Below are 19,096 nucleotides of genomic sequence, written 5' to 3' on the forward strand. Positions count from 1 at the left end.
CTCAGATATGAGTATATAAATTGGAGTAACCACAGAAATCATGAAAATAAAAGGTAGTCAGGGGACTTGAGAAGAAAAGGTTATGTAGATGATATATGAAGGGGGAAGGAGGGCGTTGATGAAGAGTGGGGAGGGAGAAGAGTCAAATAACACTAAGGATGATTAAAAAAAAAACAGGCCTTAAAGAATCATACTTACCCTAAATTACATAATACATACAAATAATATAAAAATATGTAATTCTCTCAAATGCAGTTATCTCACTTGGGCTGACAATTTCCCTCCCAGGAGTCACAGAGTATTTAACACCACCCTCCCCCAATACTCTGCATGCGACTACAACTTCCTTTGGAGTTGTCCAATGAAACCACAGGTGAGGGTAGTCCAAGTGACTACCTAAGTAGTATAGCCTGCTGCAGTAGCACATTCTGGCTCCTTCAGCCAATAGCCTTTAAGATACTAGCCCACTGGGGCGTGGTCTCTTACACTTTAAGAAGCAGCAGGAACTGTGGGCTCTCTCCCTTGCTTCTGGCTCCCATTCTGGTGGCTAGACTGTTTGCAATGAGAGGACTACTGTTTGGGACAGTGATCTGTAAGTTTTACCTCTCAAATAAATAACCTTTTTTATTATCCATAATTCTTAACTGGTGTGGGATTGGTTTGTGGCTTCATTTGACACCCAACGTGAAGCAAACAGTAGAGTGCATGGGTATTTTATGTATGTTTCTAACTTGGTTTAGGACATTTTGTATATTGATACAACTTTTAGAGTATATTTTCATATTATTATAGGTCAATAGTGGTTCATGTTTGTTGTACATACAGTCAGATCAATTAGGTTCTTTAGATACTTAGAGATTGTATTCTGTATAGATAGGTAATCTTCAACCACTTCAAAGATCTGTGGAACATGGCATTTAAATAACTTAAGTTTCTGTTGACATGAGACATTATTGCTTCTGACAGCACCAATCTAGTCCTGAGAGAATGTTGAGCACCAAAGACACCCCACTTGGAGCTTGTTTTCTTCTTGGCAAAATTGGCCTTTGGGCAAGGAACTGACAATGCCTCAACCACTGACAAGTTACATAGTATACAGAAATGGATAAGCAGGACTGTCAAATCTTGCCAAGACAGGGTAAAATGGTTTTGAAAAATTTCCTGCCTCTGAAAATGGTCTGTCAGTTACACTAGGCCTTAGCCAAAGTTGGTTGCTTCAACGTTGAAATGACATTTTGGGTAATTGCTCAGGTAGCTAGTTGTCTCCATCACATATTGCTTGCTTTGGAAGCTACTTGATTGCACTTCCTGCCTGCTAAAGTAATATTATCTCCCTTCTCAGGCCTTTGATGGGGTTGAAGATTAGATAGTCGTAGTTACTGTATTCTTATGATCTAGTCAAGCCATTTCCTATACAAGACTTAGACTACATATGATAGAATGTTGATAAACATTTAACATATGTTTCTTGCTTAATATTGTTTATGCTGGATGTAATTCCAATTATACTTGATATCATTCCTAGTGTATATAGTTTTGTATTAGGTTTGGATCTCTCTTATTTAAACAAAAAGGGGAAGTGCTGCAGGAACACATTCTGCTCCTTCAGCCAATAATAGCCTTTAAGATACCAGCCCATTGGGGCGTGATCTCTTATATTTTAAAAAGCAGTGGGAACTGTGCTTCCAGTTCCCACTCCTGAGGCTAGACTCTGTTTCCTGTTTGTGATGAGAGGACTACTGTTTGGGATGGTGATCTGTACGTTTTTCCCCTCAAATAAATAACCTTTTTTATTAGCTATAATCTTTGACTGATATGGAATTGTTTTGCGGCTTCAATAGCCTATTATTGTTACCCTTGATTACATGTCAAAGCTAAAGACAACACAAAATTTGGATGCAGGAATTGGAAGATTTAAGCTGGATCTGACCTGAAAACCTCCATCCTGAGAAATCAGTCTTTCATTGTATCAGAAGAATCTTACAAACTTCAAGAGAGAAAGAACCAATCAATAGCTACCTAGCTATGATGTCTGTGAACCACTACTATGGCCAGCATGGAAAGATGTCCTTAAAGGTACAATAGTGGCATTCATATTTGTGATAAAAACAGTTCCCAACCGAATTTAACAACTACTCAACAGAAAGATAATTATGTATGTTACTGGAAAACTACCTAAGCAACTACCTGGAGCTAGGGAGTTCATGGATTGTAGAGGAAAAACTGCTACTACCACTGTAGTAAACCAATATAATTCCTACTTGCATTCTAAACTTTATACTCACAGATAAATGTAGTTCTTACTCTTCATTAAATAAACTTTAAGCAACAAATGAAGACCCCATTTTAACTGGTCAAAATGCGGACATCAACTGATCATGGAAGGCCCAGCTCCAATTATTGTACTTATAACTTCTGCATCTCATGGCCTGAGGACCAACAAATATGCTATATATGACAGTTCCATGAAACTGGAACTAGGTGGCTACCTAAATAAGACTTGAAGGAACTACAACATCAACAGAAATGGAAATGTGGAAGAAGAAAAAAATCTCTCAAGTACTTACCAATGTTATAAGTAACAATGACCTCTGAGAAAGGGAGAATTAATCTTCCCCAGGAATGAGACCCCTAACTGGTTACTAAATACCAAGTGGTCAATCCTGAAACCATATACATACAAGTGGTATGATAATATACACAAGTAATACTTAATGGAGTCAGCATATTAGGTGCATAAACACACATACACACTAATAAAAAAATAGAGGTTATCAACTTGAGAGGGAGCGGTTAGATGGGTAGATAGGAGTATTTGGAGAAAGGAAAGGGAGGGAAGTGATGTAATTATATTTAATTAAAACTAAAATAACATTTAAAAATCTTTAAAGTTTTATTTCTTGGATATATTCAAGTTCTTATTAGCAATGTTTGCAAACCTTGGAACTACTGGATAATTTTAAAAAGATTTTGTAAAAGGTCACTGCATAATTAGGACCATACAGGAATATTTAGTATGCTTATATATGACAATAGATATGAACCTTAAAACAGACTTGTTTTGATCATCAGTTTTTTGTAGTACTTGAATATTGAATATGTGGTCTAAGACAATTCTTCTTTGTGTCATGTAGCCTAGAGCAGCCAAAGGCCGGATACCCTGTTCTTAAATATGTGAGAAGAAACAGAAATCGAAGGCCTGGCGATTTGAATGAGAACAGCCATCATAGTCTCATGTTTGAATGTGTGGTCCCCAGTTAGAGAAACTGTTTTGCAAGGATTAGGAGATGTGACATTTTACAGGTGTGTTACTGGAAGTGGACTTTGAGGTTTCAAAAACCAACACTATACCCAATCTCTGTTTCTATTTCTCTGCCTCTCTCTCCTCCCCTCCCTTTCCCTCTGCCTGCTGCCTGTGGATCAGATGTAAGTTCTCAGCTACTGCTCCACCACCATGCCTACTTGCATACTGCCATGCTCTCACCATGATTACTACAGGATAACAGTCTGAAACTCTAAACAAACCTCCAATTAAATGCTTTCTTTTATAAGTTCCCTTGGACATGGTGTTTCGTCACAAAAGAGCAGGAAGAAAGACATAAACCAAACTTAGTAATGTTGAATAAGCTTTTATGTTTAAAATAACTTATGATACTAAACACACAGAATTTGTTTTAAAAATTTTCTTTTACACATCTGAGGTGATATTTTTCACACTGCTCTACTTCAAGTGATATTCTGACACCCCGAACACACGAACTGCACAATCTCTATATATAAACACACACAATTATTCAGATACCTTTTACACAGATACTGAAAAAGAATGGACATAAAGAACTTGATTCATTCATTTGTTCAGTCACTCAACTTACTAAATATTGCATTTAGTGCATATTAGAAACTGAAGGGTTCTGTGTCACTATGTGTAAATAACAGCCCTCAATCCCTAGTCTAAAGTATATTATAGTCCAGACATGTCAATACCAACAAGGTATTCTAGACCTAAGAAGGGTTCAGAAAAAAATTCAGATAGAGTGTTAGCAAATGGGAGAGAAGTTCTTACCACATTTGAGTTGACTCTATGTCTGAAGCACGTGATGTTTACCACATAAGGCCAGTCATCAGGCTCCATGAGTACCCCAGCAGCATGGGCACATGTGACATGGAATGAAGCTGGGCAGCGGCCATAGGAACACTGAATGCAGGCTCCAGAAACCTTCTTAACCCGGTGTCTACAGAAGATGCATTTCTGAAGGGTTAAAACAGAGAATAACACCCATTCGTCAGAGAATGATAGTTATTAAATGAATAACAAACCAGGCATTACATCAAGAACATCTATGACAAAACAATCTTCTCACTTTAAGAGTAATACATGCACACAGTCACATCCCATCACACATATTCTGAAGTACTTCTTGTGGTCAGCAAAGTCAAATTCATTTTCACGTGCTTCTCCAGGTATAGACTTCAGGATAGAGCCCTGGGTGATCTTGTAATCAACCATGACGGCAAAGGATATTTCTGTTTGGCCTGGACACAGCAGGCCTTGTATATATGAAGTTAAAGCCCAGGTGCAAATACTCCTACACTAGATGAAAATACTTAAAATATTGAAACATCATAAATATGGGAGAATTTTTCCATTTACAAGGAAACAGAAAGCATTAAATGGTTCAATGTGGAAACTAGAACTCAAGTATTTAATAATCTGAATGCTTGCTTCTTGACTGAAACAAAAATTCCCCCCAAAGTGGTAAAACTAAAAAAATCATCCCAAAACACTATGTTTTTATTATAGCTGTGAAGGGTTGGGGAAGAATGAAAACAAAAAAAAAATAAATAATCCAGAATAATTTATCATAATCTAAAAACTAAGTTTCACAGAAAGGCCTTAAACATTATCAGAACAACTGTCATGAGAGAGCAAGAAAAATCATACAGCTGCACTTAATATTAGGTTTGTGTATGGTTACTTGAGGGTTAAGAAAAAAAATAGTTGTGGATCAGCATAGGGTCAGGTAGAAAAGTCAGAAGAAACAGAATGATCTCAAAGCTCAACCTTTAATTTCCACATGCTTGGTTAAATGTTGGGGCAATGGGTCCCCTAAAGTCTTAAAGTCATGTGGGGACTTATCACAGTCATGTAAGAATCAATGTACACCAAACTTCTAAATCCTTTTTGTAGTTACAGCTGATGATTACTGACAGTCTTAAAGACTGTGTTCTTTCTCTTGCTACCTATCTATAATAACTGCCACTTCTACTCATGCTGTCTTGCCAGGAATAGAAATGATCTTTTAACTGGTCTTTTATTTCATTCCATTTTAGTTCAGCTTCCCAGGGCTGCTAGGATTACCTTTATAAAACATAAATGTTATGTTCCTCTCTTCAGTTGTATCCTGTTATCTTTAAGTTCTTTCAGGAAAGGAGAGTGGGCACAACATGACATGAAAGAATAAAGCTTGCAAAAGTCCTTCCACGAGAGCAGCTTTATTTTTCACTAGTCCTCACGAGAGCACTACTAGACTACAGGCACTAAGTGTAAACCGGTTCCCCTTACACTGAGGCTCAATGTACAATCACATATTTTATACTATGGACTAAACACGTATTTTAAAACATATGTATGCAGCCAGGCGGTGGTGGCGCACGCCTTTAATCCCAGCACTTGGGAGGCAGAGGCAGGCAGATCTCTGTGAGTTCGAGACCAGCCTGGTCTACAGAGCTAGTTCCAGGACAGGCTCCAAAACCACAGAGAAACCCTGTCTTGAAAAACCAAAACAAACAAACAAAAAAAAAAAAAAAACAAAAAAAAACAAACAAAAAAAACCATATGTATGCATAGAGCCATGAAGAGATAAAGGAAGAGAGAAGAGGAGATAAGAAGGAAGAGGGACAGGGAGAGAAAGACTGAACAGAAATGAAGTCTCAAAGCATTACTGTAAACCATATCTCGATATTTTTAAAAAGCACTGGACTCTGTTTTCAAACAGTATTAAAAGGAAAGGAACTGTTAGAAAGGCACAGAAATTCTGATCAGGGCATTGGCTTCAGGGACCTGACATAAGGAAGAGGTCAGGGTTTGGGTGTTCTTTCCTTACTGCTCTTTGGTAATAGAGATCAACAGATGATTTACATCTTTCTTTAAAGAGAGCTATCAGTTTAAGAAGGGGGATTTAGCCCATGTCTTCAGGCAAGCTGACAGCCATGTTTGTTTTTTGAGACTGGCTCTCAACTTTTCTATATCCCAGGGAGGCCTTGAAATTGTGACGCTTCTGCTTCAGTCTCAATCCCAGTGGTATGGATCACAGAGTTCTGCCACCAGGCTTGGCTATATGAAATCTTAAAAGACATCATCATGTTCCACAGAACAAAGAGGACTTCAAGATAATAAACCACAGAATTTAAGAGCATGGAACCTTCAGAAAGACGAGATCATTATTGCAGACCATTGTTTAAGGTACTAGTGATGCCTTGGGAAGGGATAAAATGGCAATATCTGGGCAACAACTAATAAAAGAGATTCATAAAGTCAAATGAGGAATCAAAGAGAAGCTCTCTTATTGATGCTTTAGAATAAGGTCACCAAAATGCTGACTTCCAGAAACTAACACAAGTGTGTAACATGAATAGTCAGGCCAGTTCCCCCCCCCAAAAAAAAATCACACATACATCTCTATAAGTTATAAAGCAGATTGGCTCATTAGCTCTAGCCTCTCACTGGCTAACTCTCACATCTTGATTAACCCATTTTTCTGATCTATGTTTGCCATGTGGCTCAGTAACTTTTCTCAGTGGGGCAGATCACATCCTGCTGCTTCGGTGGTCTGTGCAGGAGTGGGAAGAATCAACTCCCTCCTTCCCAGAATTCTTCTGTTCTCATTACATCATTTCTACTTCCTGTCTAATCCCCCCCCCCCATATTTCCTGCCTGGCCAATCAGCGTTTATTTAAAACATTATTGACAGAATACAGACAATTCTCCCGTACCACAAGTGGGAAAAGCTGACACCAATTACATGGGATTGCCCCCTTAAGTTATCTCTTATACTTTTTCCAGGGGAAGAACCGGGGATTGCTCTGTGTTTGTTGAATTAAAATTAAAATCCTTCAAATAGATTTTAGTTATGTTTCATGTTCTGCTTCATCTATGTCAATGTACACATAATATCCCTCATCAAAGACAATGGAGCCATGAGTCAGAGCAACCTGGAGGTCTTCTATAAACAGACTGGAGACATCTCTAAGATCCCGCACATCTGGGTAGAAGCACTGCATTTATATTTTTATGACACATTCTCAGTGACACTGATGCTGATGCTCCACATATCAGGCTTCAAGAACTTTCTGGTTACAAAGCTAGAAAATATAATCAACTATTTTGAGGTACTTTTAATACAAAAAAATTTAGAAAGTAAATGGCTTTTCATGTTTTGTACAAAGCAAAGGACTGAGACTTTTCAGAGGAATGATTTATAGAGCATTGTACTTCCTTGGAGAACTAGATTTCCATATTTATTTTCATGGCACAGGCCACTGAGTGCACTAACAGACTGAGGAGATAATGAGACTTTGTGTATAATTTCTTGATGTCCAAGGTCATAGCTTGGCAAAAAACATCAAGAAATGATGAGCCGTGAAAAAGTTGAAGGTTCAAAATGCATATCTTTTTCTTTTTATTTATATGATTTATAATATGATTGTCATTTTACCAGTTTTTAATCATTCTTATTCTTTCTATAAATATCAAGGTAGTTCTAAAACAGACATAAATGTCTTTAGAAATAAAATTACTATTTCTTGGTGCTCCATATAACCTCTAAGACCAGGCAGTACTCCGTATTGCTCTAAATCTCACCCTAGTGAATATGCCTAACCTTACCTTTCTTTTATACACCATCCCCAGTCCCCACACCTAGTTCTAGATGCTCATCTAGTGACTAGTTTGTACTTGCCCTGACCATAATCTACACAGGTTCTGGGTAGGAGGTACATCCTGTATATAATCAACTATTTTGAGGTACTTTTAATACAAAAAAAATTAGAAAGTAAATGGCTTTTCATGTTTTGTACAAAGCAAAGGACTGAGATGGGCCCTGCTAACATCTGACATCAGCCCGCATGAGTGCCATCAACCTTCCAGCTAAGTTTGGTCTTGCACATTTTATATCAGGGCCACCCTGTTTAGTCTGCTAGATCCCCTACTCATAATCCTCAGATCTAGTCCATGTTCCAGTCTAGTCCAGTGGCTAAATCTGTACTCTCAAACATACAAACTACAGGCTCTAGACACGAGACACATTCTGTCTTCTAGCACAGAACCCCTCCTACATCAGATCCAACCTTCAGGCTCCAGCTTCCCTATTAACCTGTGTTGTCTCAGAATTGTATGTCCACACAGAAAACTATCAAACCCAATGGCAACGTTTAGCCATGAAAATAAAAACAATGTGAAAAATCAAGACAGTATGGCTTTTTCCAAATCCACCAGTCCCACAGAAATATTTGCCATTCAGAATTACCTAGGTGAAAGAGGGCAGGGGTGAAGGTAGAAAGAAAAAGATTATAAACTTCAAAGAATAACAGGAGTTTAAAGACATAATGAAAAAGCTCAATAAACTTAAAGAGAATAAATTTTAAAAGAATAACATGTGAAAGATCCCCATAAAATGCAAACATAAGGCTGATGAATGAAATGATGAAGTCAATGTAGGATTTGAAAGCAGAATTCAATAAAGAGATGAATATATTGAATAAAGATGGAATTGGAAAAATGAATCGAGCAGAAAAATTGAGGAAAAGCCTTATGAGTAGAATAAATCAAGCAGCAGCTAGAATAATAGAGGACTCACAGATAAAGTACAGGAATTAGATAACACAAGCAATGAATATGTAAAATTCAATTAAGCACAGAAAAGAAACATGTGGGGCACAATGAAATGATTAAATCTTTGAATCATAATCATAGAAGAAGGAAAGGGAATCCAGGTCAAAGGCACAAACCAGATTTTCAACAATAGCATAAAAGAAAATATCACCAAACTAAAATAAGACATATACATAGATACAAGAATCAGAACACCAAACAGATAAGACAAGAAAGAAACTCCCTAAATGCATATCATAGATAAAACACTAAATATATAGAGCAAAGAAAGAATATGGAAAGGTTGAGAAAAAACTCAAGTCACATAAAAAGAAAACCTATTAGAATTAACTGTTGGTTTCTCAATAGAAGCGTTGAAAGCAAGAACGTGGATCAATATACTCTAAATTACCACTACTGATAACCTAGCCTACTGTACTTGGCAAAACTGTCATAGAGTAAGAAGAAAGAACATTCCATTATGATATACATGGCCAAAAAACACAAAAAACAAAAAATATACGCTTTCAAAACCAACCCTACAGGGACTAGTGGAAGCAATACTTTGGACTGAGAAGAGAAATAAACACACATAGCCAAGATAACTTATAAGGAAAAACAAACAAAGCTAATAACTAACAAAATATAAAGCACAATTAACACAATAAACCACCACAAAACAAAAAAACCTGTATAATTATTACATCTTTCAATATTAACATTAAATAATTAAATATTACAGGTCTCAATTCTCCAGTCAAAAGACACAGCATTGTTGAACAGATCAACGAACAAAATCCACCTATTTAATGTCTACAAGAAATTTTCCTGTTTACAGGCACCACCCCAAAGTTAAAACTAGGTGTGGAAAAGACAATCTAATAAAATAAGATGAAGAAGTAAGTAAAAATTATTATCCTAATCTTTGAAAAATTAGACTCAACCTAAAATTAATCAAAAGAGATGAAGAAGGGCACTTCATTTTAATCAAAAGAGCAATTAACCAAGAAAACATTACTATCCTAAACACACACACCAAACTTTGGGGTACCAAATTTCATAAAAAGTATACAACTGGAATTAAAGCTGCATATCTGTTGATATAACCATTAATAGTAGGTGATTTCAATATCCCATCTGAACAAAAAATAAAAAGACAACTATCAGAATTAAATGATATCTTATATCAAATGGACACAACAGATAACTACTGAATATTCTACTCAAACAACAAAGAATATACATTCCCTATGGAAACTTCTATAAAACAGCCCACATCCTAGGACACAAAACAAATCTTAAGAAATTAAAAAAAAAAAACAAAAACTGAAATGACCTCATGTGTCCATTCTGACCATAATGCAATAAAACTAAAAATGGACAGCAAACCAAACACAAATTCATGGAAATCAAGCAACCTTTTACCGAGTGATGAATGTGTCAAAAAAGAAATCAAAAATTTTCTGCATGTAAATGAAAATAAAAACAACGAAACTTCTGGGACACATTAAAAGCAGTCCCATGAGAAAAATTTATAGCTCAAAGTGCCTATCAGAAAATAAAATATTCAGCGCCAGGCCATGGTGTTACATGCTTATAATCTCAGCATTTGGAGGCTGAGCTGGCAGATCTCTGTGAGTTAAATGCCAACCTGGCAAACAAAGTGAGATCTAGGACTGTTAGGACTGCTGTTACATGATATAGGATTCCCCATTGGTTAATAAAAAGCTGCTTTGGCCTATGGCAGGGCCGAATAGAGCTAGACAGGGAAACTACACTGAATGCAGGGAGAAAGAAGGCAGAGTCAAAGAGACCTTATGGAGCTGCGAAATGGGAAAGACACTGAAACTTTACCAGTAGGCCACAGCCACATGCTGATACATTAGCAGGAATGGGTTAAGATGTAACTTAGTTAATAAGAAGCTTGAGCTAATAGGCTAAACAGTGTTGTAATACAGTGTTGTAATTAATATAGTTTCTATGTGATTATTTGGGTCTAGGCAACTGGAAAACAAATGTGCAGTCTGATTTACAGACACACAGAGAAATCCGGTTTCAAAAAAGAAAAAAACAAAAAAAAATCAGAATAATCATAAATAAATGACTTGATGCAACTCAAGAATCTAGCTTAAAAAAAATAAAAGAAACTAAATCTAAACCCAGTAGATGACAAGAAATAATAAAAATCTGAGCAGAAATGAAACAGAAACAAAAAAAACAATGTAAAGAATCAATGTGTTAAAGAGCTTCGATTAATAAACAAAATTGATAGACCCTTGGACAAACTAATTAAAGGAAAATAAAAAGACAAACCAAATTAACAGAAACACAAACAAACAAGGGAACACTACAGTCAACAATGAAAAAACTCAGGATGTTATAGGAGAATACTTAAAAATTCGCACTCCATTAAATTGGAAAAACATAAAAGAAATAGATGAATTTCTAGAATCATTCAAACCACTAAAATAAAACAAAGAAGTCAACAACCTAGAAAGGTCAGTAACAATGAGGAATTTGAAATAGTAATATAAAATCTTCTGAAGCGTCCAGGGACAGATGTGCTCATAGAAGAATTCTATCAGCCTTTCAAAAAAGGTTTACTGCCAATTCTTCTCAAATTATTAAAAAGAAAATTTGAACAGAGGGAGTACTCCCGAATACCTTCAATGTCAGTATTACTATCTTAGTTAGCTTTCTATTGCTGTGACCAAACATGATGACCAAAGGCAGGAATCTGGATGCAGGATCTGATACTAAGACCATAGAGGAGTGCCGCTGAAAGGAATCTCAAAATATGTTCATCATCCTTAGCAATTAGAAAAATACAAATTAAAACAATCTTGAGATTTCATCTGACAGTAGGCAAAATCACAAAGAGCAACAAAATAAGTGACAATAAATGCTGGAGACAATGTGGAGAACTGCTGGTGCGACTGCGAACTGGTCCAGCTACTGTAGAACGAGTGGGGAATCCTCAAGATAAAAGTCACTCCATCATAGGATCCAGCTGATCCTTTCCTTGGCATATGACCAAAGGACTGGATACTCTATAGATACTCTACTTGTTCAGGCATGTTCACCACTGTGCTATTCATAATACCTAGGAAATGAAAACAACCTACACAGCCTGCAAATAATGACTGGATAACAACAATGTGGTTCACATACACTGGGGAATACTATTCAGTTGGAAATAAAAATGAAACCATGAATTTTTCAGGTAAAGAAAAGATCTAGAATGTATTTTATTGAGGTAAGCCATACCTGAAAGAAAATTGCTGCATGTTCTCTTTCATAACTGGAATAACTAGCACATTAACACGTAAAAGGGGGCTATGATGTGTATAAGTCTTCAATCCTAGACAAAGCAGTACAGGTAAACAATGACTGCTATGAGAGGGACAATCGGCCTTTCCCAGGGATGAGCCCCCTAATTGGTTAGTGCATACCAAGTAATCACACTTGAAATCAATAAAGGACTGTGTATACTGTATTTTTATATTTAGGTACTTGTACATAAATGGAACAAAAGAAACCAAAGAAAAAGAAAACATTACTTGAGAGGGAGCAAGGTGGGGGGAAGTAGACAAGAGGGATAGGAGAAAGAATATGGAAGGGGGAAATTATATAATTATATTTTAATAAAAATTAGTTTATCAGATACCTAGAACACTAATAATAATAAAACATTAATCAACTCCTTTTTGCCTTTTGATCTCCAGATATTTATTTCTAGACGTTAAAGGACAAGCTAACATTCCCAACGCAAACATTGAGTGATGATATGTTAAGAGATGTCACTGTTGTCATAGTTAAGTCAGAGGACTGAATACAAAATTTTCATTTTAATCCAAGTCTGTTACTGAATGTTTTGTAGAAAAAAATATTTTTGTTCTGAGCTAAGTTTATGTTCTGCTAATAGGAACATCAACATGACACTAGAAATATCAACAAGTTTAAGCCAAGAGTTTATAGTTTGGGGGCAAGGAGATATGTAATAATTTGCCTACAATGAAAATCAGAATGCAAACTTTACCCCACACAAGTATGTAGATGAACACAATGAGAATTAAGTTTACTGAACAATTGTGGGCAAGAAATGGGATGAGGGTGGCACACTGAAATTGAGGCTCCCAGTAGATATACTCTACTCTGCCTAGGTGACAAACAATAATTCTTTTTTATATATATATTTATTTATTATGTACACAATATTCTGTCTGTGTCTATGCCTGCAGGCCAGAAGAGGGCACCAGACCCCATTACTGATGGTTGCGAGCCACCATGTGGTTGCTGGGAATTGAATCAGGACTTTTGGTAGAGCAGGCAATGCTCTTAGCCTCTGAACCATCTCTCCAGTCCCACAAACAATAATTCTTGTGCTGTCTAAGAAGAACGTATTGTGTGGGTGTCATTAAACAGAAAGACACTATTCTGTATACTTGTGCAATAGTTCTCACTCTGGAAATCTCTCTGGTAATCCATTCTCCTGAAGTTGGGTTCAAAGCATTAAGGTGAAAGAGAATGATGTTAATGCTTTTATTTTAATTTTTATTTATCAGATACAGGAGAAGCCATCACTTTTTGTCTCATGGGAGTCATGATAAAAAAGGTGAGAAAGAGAAGAAAACTCAAATAGCAGACTAAAAAGGAAAGGGCAAGAGGGATGAACTCAGCTAGGTGAAGAAAGGGCATGAAAAGTGAACAGTGGCAACAGTACATTCAGATATGAAAATGCACTTATTCAAAACATGGCTAAAGAGTCATTCATGATGAGAAAATTTTAAATTAAAATGTTCTCATTCTCTATCAATACTTGCACTATTCTGTTACTTATGGACTGACAAGAAGGCCAATATAGAATGAGTATCATGATAGCTACCCAAGGGACATCAAATATAAAACAAGGAAGTAGATATGATTCTCCTTCCATGGCTCAGGTCATAAGCCCAACATGTAAAAACTGGATACCACTCTAATAAAGGTCAAGGGTCATGAGCCCAAACAGAATAGGTAAATGAAAATGTTTGTTTTATCTGAAGTTTTCTGTAATTAATTTCCTACATTTCAGAAGTTGCAGACAGCCCAAGAATTCTGAAAATCCAGAAAACTGCTTTGGTGGTTCATTTATAAAAATCCCAATGCTCTTTAACTAATTAAGAAATAGTCAAAGTATATAATAAATAGGCATGCATAAAATTTACTTTTGTATTGCCATGACAAAGTACTACAACCAAGGCAAAAATATAAGAAAGCATTAAATTTGGGGCTCATGTTTCCAGAGGATCATGTCATGGCAGCAGGCAGTCAGAAAACGTCTGACAGCTAAGAGCTCATGTCTGATCTGATCCATAAATGAGATAACTGGAAATGTTATGCGCTTCTGAAATCTCAAAGACTAGCTACAGTGACAGATTTTCTCCAACTAGGCCATACCTCCTAATCCTTCCCAAACAGCTTGATCAACTGGGGACCAAATATTTGAACATATGAGCTTATGGGGAGAAATTCTCATTCACACCACCAGTTACGTACATAATAAATAAAAGAAATCAAAAAAAGTGTTGTTTTGTTTTTCTTTTCTCTACATATGATTACTAGTTTTCTTTTTTAATAGTCTTCTTCTTAACTTTACAGCCAAATCTACACATTTCATATAAATATGCTTCTTGACTGTACTGCCACTTTCCTTCCTCTGAACAAGTTATCAAAGAATGATTAATTTCCTTTTAAGTCAAGGCACTAATTGTTCCTTGCTGTTTTAAAACCTTTTTTTTATTGTGAAAATAAAAACAAGTCATTCTACTTTAACATGCATTTTGTATCTCTGCATAATTATTTTGTGTTGTCTCTGTTCATTTTGGCTCCTCTTCTAGTTGTGGTTAGGGTTAACCAATCACAACTAGAAGAGAAAAGAAGACAGAAAGGAAGATGAGGAAATGAATCTGAAAAATTCTAAAATTATACCACACTCCAGCACACCCCCACACCCAAGTGCCAAAGATATTAACCAAATCCCTCAACCAACTGCTTTCCATGAGCACTCATCTCCCCAGCAGTCTCCTCATTCTCTGTTATGTCAGATTTAAATGCTTTGTCATTTGACCTGATTGATCAGAAGAGACCACTGTGCCATGAGAAACAGTTGTGCCAGATAAGAATTGACACAATGGTCACTGTTTCCACATGGAAAAGGACAGTAAGAAATTATTAAGCTTATTCTATGAGAGTAGGTAAGAAACATCATATTCCAAATTTTGCAATAAAATAAAGAGATGGCAATGGTGGTATATAACCAATATCCTATCACTCAGGAAGCTAAGACAGGAGGCTTTGGGGTTCAAAACCTGCATGGGCCATGGAGGGAATTCCACTGAAAGTGGCTCAGTTCATTTGGACACGCCTACTGGAGGTCCATTCATTTGCCATTCCTTAACAGAAAGACTTCATGTCAACAAACTACTTTTACACAGTAACCTGTAGTATGCTTTTACAGGGAAGGCAACTACTTTAATATGCTATGTAATGATTTAAAAAAAGAAAAGTAAAATATTGAGCTAAATATAGAGGTACACAGCTGTTCTCCCAACAGCTAAAAAGCTGAAGGAGAAGGATTGAAAGTTCAAGGATAGCCTGAGCTACAAAGTGGCATTCTATTTCAATAAGAAGTGAAACATTTGCCAGGAACAGTGGTACATTTTTGTAGTCCTAGCACTTGAGTGACGGAGGCAAGAAGACTACTATGAGTGTCAAGCCAGTATCAGCTACATAGAGTATTCCAGGTCAGCTAGTACTTTACAGCAAAACCCTCAAAACACCCCTCAATTAACCCCACTAGGCACATTAGTAAATTATTGTCAAAAATTTAAAAAGCATAATCTTTGAAAAGAAACCCACCATAAATAATGTATTTGCCAAAAACAGTTTAGTTTAAAAGGTTAACAAATTATTACAATATTTTAAATTAGCAATAGAAATAAAATGCTTTAAAAAGAAATCTAGCATCATCACTGTTGTCAATTTTATGATATGCTAAATAGAGAACATCTGTTACAACACTAAGCAAAGCAGACAGGAGTGACTACTTTAGGATGAAAACTAAAAGGCTTCTTTACCATTTGTTGTGTCATTTTATGAAAACTAACCATTTTCCTGTATGGGAAAACCTGCTCAAGGAAATAAAGTTTCTTATATCATATCTTCTATCCTTTCCAAAGTTTTCTATACAAATAAATATGCAGAGTTGTTTCCAAAAGCGATAGATAAAGTATTTGAATTAATACAAATTTACTCACAGTATTAACATCACATCTGTTTCAATTCTGGGGTTTCATATCATTGAAAGACTGCTGATATTAGTAACTTTTTAAAATAAATAGTTTTAATAGAAGATATTTAGTTGTTCTTTTATCCTCATGTAGTTATTAGGAGTTGACCGTGGCTTGTACAGAGAGACTAACTTTAACGTGCTACAAGGGAAAGTAATGCGCTTTACATGGCCCAAACTAATTCTGTGTTACATAGAAATGAAAAAAATTCCCTTCAAAAGGTCATCCAGGGAGGAGACTTTTATGAAAATTTCTGAATAGGTTAGAAGGTAACAGGAAAGAGCTTGACATGTTAAGCATCTACTGTCTACTTGTAACACAAGCCTGTAACTAAAAATAGCTTCTGTATTTTACTGTAAAGCTCTTCTTGGCAAAGGGATGATAAAATTAGGTTTGATTGCTAGACCAAAAGAAACCAAAGAAAAGAGAGAAGGACAGTAGGCAACTTCAATAGAGTTTGGGGGCATTACTGAAAACAATCTCAGAGAGTCTAATGTTTACAATCTGTTGTGGGAATTCCATCCCATAGCCAATATATGGGGCAGCTTGGTTCAATGGGCCTGATCTTCTCTGGAGATACATGAACTGATAACCGGGGTGGGAGGGTCCACACCCTAGCACCTGCAGAGAACTTGGCCGTTGTGCCTGTAGCTCTGCATTGCAATGAGCAGAGAGGCAGACATGGCAGGGGTTGTAAGGACCGATGGTAGCACAGGTTAGAAGCCAGCAGGCACTGGGTGGCCCATGGGGGAGAACAGTTGAATGCTGCAGTAGATTTTACTGTAGAGGTTGCTTGTGCTGGAACTGTGAGGTTAGCAATAATGGGCATTAGGACCAGAACCCGCACAGTGTCTGTGGATCTGTAGGTGACAGATGGTTAGGCAGCTGGCTAGCTTGCACAGTTCAGCCTTGAGCAGTGCTCACCCAGACCTGCAGTTGAAGGGGGAGGGGGGGTTTGAGGTAGGGAATGGGGGTGGGGAAAAACCAAACACTGGCTGCCTGAGTGGGGTATTGGGTTCCTCAGGTCAGTTGGTCTCAGGCCACATGGGTGCCAGGAAAAGAGAGAAGTCTGAGGACAGTGTTACTTTTATTACAATCAAAATTCATACATAATGACTATAAAACAGAACAAGGAATATAGGTAGAGTCTCCAGTTGCTCCATTGTTCCCACTGGGGGTCCAGCTCTCCTCACAGGTGTCTTAATCTTCCTTACATTGGGTAACAAATCTCCAGAGAACACCACGCCCATTGGGCAAAGCTTCCCCATACAACTGGCTATTAGATTGAATTCCACAACACAAAACAATCTAGGAAATGTATTAATCCCTTTCCCATATTGCAAATAGAAAATGATGGCAGTTATAGAGATTTACAATATACCAGGAAACAATCTGAGTGTAAATATATTCAGGATAGAAGAAAATACAGGTGGAATAAAATGAAACTATTAGATTTATTATCTTGGAAAATATTAATAGAAAAATTCAGGATTTGAAATTAACATTAAAGTATGAAGTAAAAAAAAAGTCTTTAACACTCACCAATTTTAGCCTCTGTAAAGGTATTCTGCCTACATCTATTTGTGTCCTTTCTGGGACATTAGTAAATCGAACTTCTGGAACTGCAACAGCACATATGACATGGGCCCATCTACAAGAAAGGAGACATTAAATATAAGCAAGTTTCCTAACCTTGCAGACTTCAATTTGGTGGTTATAATTTGGTGCACAGAAGAAATGAAGCCAAAAACTTAATCCTACTAAATCTAAAGAAGTTGTGGATTTTAAACCTCTTCAATGACAAGTAGATTTATTTAGCACATCTGTCTAATACTCTAACATCAGTAACTAGTAAACGGGGATGGAGAGATGGCTTAGTAATTCTTGAAATGGACCTTGGCAGATCCCAGCACCCACAAGGCTGCTTATAACTGCCTGAAACTCTAGTACGGGAAGATGAGATATCGCTTCTGCATTTTTTGAGCTGAATGCACACTAAGGCACAGACACATATACAAAACGGACCAGGTAAAGTCCTATAACATAGTTTTATATATTCAAAAAGGTATAATAATACTGAAATGTAGGTTTTTATTATCATTTGATACTACACGTGTAATATGTTTAGGATAATACATAACAAAAGAGTAAAAGTTCAGTTAACTACAAATTACGTTTTCATATAATACATAATATATGCCATATGTTCTGAGGCAAATTAGTTCAAATATAAATATTTCCTATACAAATTAAAACTAGTTAAGTATTTAAATAATTTTCCTCATTGCAGTATTACCAAAGGAATCTATAGCTAAGAGAAATGAAATGTAGTTTGCTTCTTGACTTCTACTTAAAACACTTGTGCATCCTTTCACATTCTAAATTTGCATGAATTTGTTATTAGTATTATTCAGTATCTTGTGTTATTCCTCCAAGTAAATATAAGGACTTTAGAGGTTCAGAAATCATGAAGATTTGTATTATCAAATATATCAACCCATATTTAAGCCAAAGCTTCTTTGTTTTGTTTTGTTTTCCAAGACAAGTCCTGGCTGCCCTGGAGCTCAGTGTGTGTGTGTGTGTGTGTGTACACACATACACATATCAAGCTGGCTTCAAACTCACAAAGAGGTGCACACCTGCCTCTGACTCCTAAGTGCGGGGATTAAAGGACTGCACCATTAGATGTGGCTTAGCCAAAGCTTATTTACTTCACTTAATAAATGGCACACTTTGTCCTAAGACCACAGGAAAAAAGGTCAGCCATTAACCCCACCAGAGGATTTTTTTTACAGTTAAATAAAATTAGCATACTAGAAAAAATACTATTAAAAAGACAATTTCTCATGATATATATTTTTACAGGAGTCACCTAAGCTATGTCATAGTCCCC

At 36.5% G+C, this 19,096-nt stretch overlaps 1 protein-coding gene across 2 annotated transcripts in view; it reads right to left on the bottom strand.

Moving 5' to 3' along the window:
• Nucleotides 1–19,096, bottom strand: part of Kdm4c (lysine demethylase 4C) — a 194,952-nt gene that overhangs the window by 26,697 nt on the left and 149,159 nt on the right. For both annotated transcript variants that reach the window (XM_057784161.1, XM_057784160.1), the window contains 2 exons: nucleotides 17,746–17,854; nucleotides 4,067–4,252 (listed from right to left, as the gene is read on the bottom strand). In XM_057784161.1, coding sequence (XP_057640144.1) covers nucleotides 4,067–4,252; nucleotides 17,746–17,854 — 295 coding nt within the window. The remainder of the gene's footprint in view (nucleotides 1–4,066; nucleotides 4,253–17,745; nucleotides 17,855–19,096) is intronic.

The sequence above is a fragment of the Chionomys nivalis genome, chromosome 11, assembly GCF_950005125.1.
Source record: "Chionomys nivalis chromosome 11, mChiNiv1.1, whole genome shotgun sequence".
Lineage (NCBI taxonomy): Eukaryota > Metazoa > Chordata > Mammalia > Rodentia > Cricetidae > Chionomys > Chionomys nivalis.